The sequence below is a fragment of the Dreissena polymorpha genome, chromosome 8, assembly GCF_020536995.1.
Source record: "Dreissena polymorpha isolate Duluth1 chromosome 8, UMN_Dpol_1.0, whole genome shotgun sequence".
In the NCBI taxonomy this organism is placed as follows: domain Eukaryota; kingdom Metazoa; phylum Mollusca; class Bivalvia; order Myida; family Dreissenidae; genus Dreissena; species Dreissena polymorpha.
Genome location: NC_068362.1, coordinates 95,231,129 through 95,236,634, shown reverse-complemented (window position 1 = coordinate 95,236,634; position 5,506 = coordinate 95,231,129). Strand labels below are relative to the sequence as shown.

General features: G+C 35.2%; 1 protein-coding gene across 1 annotated transcript; it reads right to left on the bottom strand.

Annotated features, from left to right (window-relative positions):
* Positions 1-227: 227 nt before the first annotated feature.
* Positions 228-5,295, bottom strand: LOC127841917 (prolactin-releasing peptide receptor-like). Its single transcript, XM_052371053.1, has 2 exons — positions 4,098-5,295; positions 228-3,367 (listed from the first exon to the last, which is right to left on the bottom strand). The coding sequence occupies exons 1-2, from the start codon at positions 5,286-5,288 to the stop codon at positions 3,224-3,226; spliced, it is 1,335 nt and encodes a 444-aa protein (XP_052227013.1). The 5' UTR covers positions 5,289-5,295; the 3' UTR covers positions 228-3,223.
* Positions 5,296-5,506: the final 211 nt, after the last annotated feature.

The window sequence follows — 5,506 nt, the reverse complement described above, 5'->3', positions numbered from 1 at the left end:
GTTGTTAAAGTTCCGTAAAAAATAACACAACATACATACAATTAAATACATTCAGCACTGTTCACTAAGTTCATGTGTATATAATAACGCATTACGTGACATTTGTTGTTTTTCTTCATTTTTTTATAAAAGAAATGCATTGTGATTATACTGTGAGAGAAATTTCACAGCAATAGTAACAATACGTCCATCACCATAGAGATGCTCATTAGCAACTATTGTAACTGATTTTCAAATTACAATATCCTTTAGGTTTTATAAAACTCATCATGAGACCGAATTGTTATGATTGAGCAAGATTAAAACGTGTTTCGTATACTTTGGTTATACAATCATCGGGATTTTCACAAGGTCTGATCGGGAGGTTAACATGCAGATAGGAATGTTTTCTTTTAATATCTTTGCTTATCGTTATGCTACTAACATATTAAAACGCATAAAATACAACACTTCTTTCGTTTTCTAGTTTTAATTCAAGTAACGAAGCTCTATATGTATCGAAAATCACTACCAACATACATTCTGAACACGTCAAATTTTGACAAGGATAAGAGGATTTGTTTTTAAATTATTTCCGCAGAATTTCATTTTGCCACAAGCGGTCTTTTAGTTTGTATGTCATGCTATAGGTGAAAATTTATTTCAAAAAGTTATTTGATAAAAAGCCATTTATCAGCTTATGATCGCTCTTAATGTTTTAATTGTGAACTTTTCAATATCACGTACTCCCGTATCCAAGTAACACATTCGGGCATGGTAATAAAATATGATTTATTTATTACTTATACAGTTTAGAAAATCTTGAAATGTTAATCACAGTTGAATTATGTTAAACATGCAAATCTTATTTATACAAATCAAATCGCTGCATCCGCAAGTAAGAACTGTTAAAGGGGCCTTTTCACGATTTGGTAAATTGACAATATTAAAAAGAGTTGTTTCAGATTCGCAAATTATGGTTGTAGTTATGATATTTGCGAGGAAACACTAATACTGAACATGACGATTTAAAAACCTAAAAATTATAAAGCGTTGCAACGCGAAACGATTGAATAATTTGGAGAGTTTTGTTGTTGTCGTTATATTGTGTGATACTACGAGGACTGCTGATATAAAGTATAAAATACAAAAATCATTGTATGAGCACGGATAGCCGATTGGTATTAGCGATAGACTTTTGCTCCCTGTACTCCAGGGGTCAGTGGTTCGAGCCCAGTTGAGAGTTACTTTTTTTTCTTTCTTTAATTATATTTATGTTTTTTACTGTAGCTTTTTAGATCCAATGTTTACATTTATCAAAATAAAGCATTTTATGGCAAACTTTAAAACATACAAAATCTGTGAAAAAGCCTCTTTAAAAACATCATATGGATGAGCCGCGGCATTAAAAAAACGAACCGCGTCAAGCGAAAATATGTCTTATGCCATATGGCCCAGCGAAGCTCCAGACCAGTCTTTGAATCCGCTTACTATTTTGAGGAGCTACTATTTTGGCTGAAGAGACCACGAACTCTTGAGTGACTTTTATGAGGACAGTGTAGCTGTGGACCTGACAGAGTGTCCGTGTAGCGATATCGGCTAGTGCAAGCGCTTCTCACCTAGGCGACACGGGTTCAATCCCCGTTCCTGGAAGTATATGAGTTTAATTGGTGGTCACCATACCGGACGGGTGGGGTTTCCTCCGGGTAATCCTGCAAGACAAGACCACGCCAAAACGAAAAGTATTTCCAACGCGGGCTGATAAGGAGCTACGCTTGCCGAATATCGAATCAAATACTTTTTCGCATAACGCGGCTCAAAACATGTATTTATAGTGTCGATTGTCAGGATTAAATCACTATGATTCATACAATTCCGCGAAAGATAAATAAGCTTATCTTAAAATAAAATAATAACAATATAAACACGTTACTATTCTCTCGCAAACGTCTTTAATGAATGCAATACGGAAGTGATAGAATGCAATTATCTTAAGGTTCATTGGTTCTGTTGCTAATTGCAAAAACCTTTGTGTAACCTTTTAAACCAAAAATGATTATTTCCAATAAGGAAATAATAAAATGCGAAAATCCTGACAATTATTGTACGATTAAAGCGATTAAATATACATATTATACATATGTATTTTTCTTAGCAAATAAAAAACTATAAAAAAATACCATTTAAGCAATAAGTATTATACAACTATGCCGGATTAATACCCAATTTTTAAATATAACGATTTAACACATGCATTTTACGAACGAGAAAATAAATTAGTATGCTGCAAACAAAAACACAACAGAAAATAAAAAGTAAATTAACATAATCACGTAGAGTTTCATTCACACATACAATACCGATTTATTTTCAAAATAATGTCATTTTATATATATAGACCAATACGCTCCATCGCACAGTATGGTCAGGAGAGCTCGAAACCTGTTGCCGCGGAGGCGCAAGCTGGTCTGGAGCTACGCAGGCCGCATATGGCATAATATCCATTAGCATCTGACCCGGCTCACATGTCATAAATGTAATTTTTCTAGATATGCAGAAAATAATATGTGCCATACACATATACGAACTGATGGCTCATAAACAAATTTACTAAAAATGTTAAATAACATTGAATGCAACATTGTATTGAAACTATCATGTTTATTTTCATAAAATGTATGGTATATTCTATTGTATTACTTTTTATTTGATTTACAAATTTTTAGCCATTTTGGATAATACACTTTGTATTGTTGCAGATTTGTATTATTGCAAATTAAGTTAAAAACAATCATTTGTTAAGATAAACGTGATCTGATTGGTATTCACTGTGGTTACATACAGTCGTATGTATGTATTACATTACGTTTCTATATACAACATACAGTCGTATGTATATATTACATTAAGTTTCTATATACAACATGCAGTCGTATGTATATATTACATAAAGTTTCCACATACAACATACATTTATCCTTGAATTCGTTTGGTTTATGACATGTTAAATTCTGTTTAATTGTCAACAACGTTTGAAACATAAGTATCACAATTCATTTCTCGAAACAAATTTGAGTTACCGCAAATACTTTTAGATGTACATGTAACATATCATTCATTTAGAAGTATCTAATCAAAATGTATTAAGAAAGAACGAACATGATGTCACTGCACGCCAGCATAAAACAAAATATGCAGTATGGGATACACTTTTTTTCTAGGTGACCGTTTAGTTTGTTAAACATCACACCATTATGCCTGTTCTGTTCGGCGAAAATTCATTTTTCTTCAGTGTGACCTTGACCTTAGGCTGAATGGCCATCCTCGCTACCCTGGGGGAAGACGTTGTAGATACAATAAGCGATTCAGAAACCTCTGTCCTGCTTATCTAAAAATAAATAATCCTACCCGTACAAAGGTAATTATGCTCTTAGATTTCATGCTCAAATGATCAATACACGACGTTTCAAAGATTCATGTATTTAAGAAAGATTCATCATAATTATGTGAAAATGACTATGAATCTGCAATTAAAAATATTTTTTAGAATGACACATTTTGTTAAATTCAGTGCAATATAAATCGACCGTTGAAAGTTTGTAAAAAGAAAAAGATAAATAAAGAAAAAAAAATCTTTAACAAAAATATGTTGTCCAGTTTCAGACAACGATCACTGGAAGTATAAACCTTAAAGCCTTAATATTCCAATAGCTTCTCACATAGAAAATATGTTGGTTTGTTTAGAAACAAGCGAAGGATTTTCAATAAATATCGATAACAGAATCTTGTCTAGTTTCTCGCTAGGTTAATGATTCAGGCATAACTTCCTTCTGAGAAATCTATAGACGCACGATTGATTAAAAGAAGTCCTTCAGAAACAAAGTCACACATTTATGTGTGTAGGCGTATTATTTTGACTGATATACATTGTATTTGCTTTGATGGATATATATCATGGAAATAAGATGTTGCGGATGTCAGCTAGAATAAGCAAAAGTAATGCAGTGAAAACTACGTACATGATGAAATTTTTCATTTTACGATTATTGTATACTAGTATATGTAGTTGAAAAGTGATATGCGATAATATTATTATTTAGTTTTGCAAAGCGACTCACCTGCGACGAGCTGCGTCTCCTATTGCTGAAGCGAAAATATCCCTTCAATCGATCTTTGGTCTCAGAAGGCATTCGCCAGGAGGCGAAGAGGATCGGGTTAACACACGTTGAGAGGTACCCAAACCAGGCAAACGTCATAAATGTGACGTCAATATGACCAGTGTTGTCCGCATTTTCGTGGACAAAGTAATGAACGAGGATGAGAATGTACATAGGACACCAGCATATTGCAAAAAAGGTAACCATCGAAATCAAATAATTCTGTGCAGTTTTTTCTTTGGCCAGGTCAATATCATCATCACTGTCTTGCGTCGGGCGCTCAGTGTATTCTTTGTGTCTAGGGGAAGCAGACTCGGGGTTTGCGAGTCGTCTGCCAGAATTGGTCGCCCAGGTTACCTTTGACCCAATATCTTCTGTCTGTTCCGAGGTTCGAGGCGTCTGGGCATTGTTGCCGATTCTATAATGAACGATTACCGGGGCAGTCTCCTTGCTTTTAATCTCGGCAGAAATCTTAACAAACAGGAAACCAATGATTGCTAGAGGCAAGGCATACAGGGTGACAAACATCGCTCTGAAGTATTCCTCTATATGCTTCTCCATGTTCACGTAACAAATTCCTACGCCGCTGAACTTCTTCCCCAACAGAGCACCAAGGTCGATGTATTTGATGTACACTGCGTGCGGAAGCACCACACAAATTGCGCCAACCCACGTGGCTATGATGCACAGACCGGCTGGTACGCGAGGCTTAAACGGATTAACAATCAGCCTGTATCTATCTATTGCGATCATTAGGAACGTCAGCATGGATGCGTGAATAGGAAAAAATTGGATCATCGGGAGGAAGAAACACAGGAAGCTGCCAAAAATCCAATTTTGGACGAGCATATTAGCCAAAGATATCGGCAACACAAAAAGGCATTTTATTAGATCAGAAAACGCGAGGTTCCCGATGAAGAAATACGTTTCGTCATGATACAAACTTCTCTTGCCCATCACAATTAGCATCGCCACATTGCCGACAAAACCGACCAGTCCCACTATACCGTACAGGAACATGAACAAAGGGTACACATAGCGCATGGAATGTCGGATGTACGGACGGGTGAAGTCAAACGACGTGTTATTTTCTTGCTCCATATACACGAATATTTGTGTGATGTAGCCTTGTTGAGGCTCCGGTGCCGCCATTTTCTTTCAGATTTATTCTGTAATATTTACAATACTTGATGATATATACTAATCAAAGTAAATAACTATACATATCTAAGTATATATTTAATGGACATTTTACGGCATTTTCTCCAATTATAGACATGTATTAACAAATGTATTCACTATTACACATGTATGCGTACCATGACAAAATGTGTTGAAGTAATCGCTGAGGCTTGAGTTTTTATCTCACT

Excerpts from the sequence above, each read along its gene's own strand:
- LOC127841917 (XM_052371053.1), bottom strand. The coding sequence starts at position 5,288 with ATGGCGGCACCGGAGCCTCAACAAGGCTACATCACACAAATATTCGTG. Across the intron at positions 3,368-4,097 it reads GGAGACGCAGCTCGTCGCAG|ATAAGCAGGACAGAGGTTTC; the intron begins GTGAGTCGCTTT and ends ATTTATTTTTAG.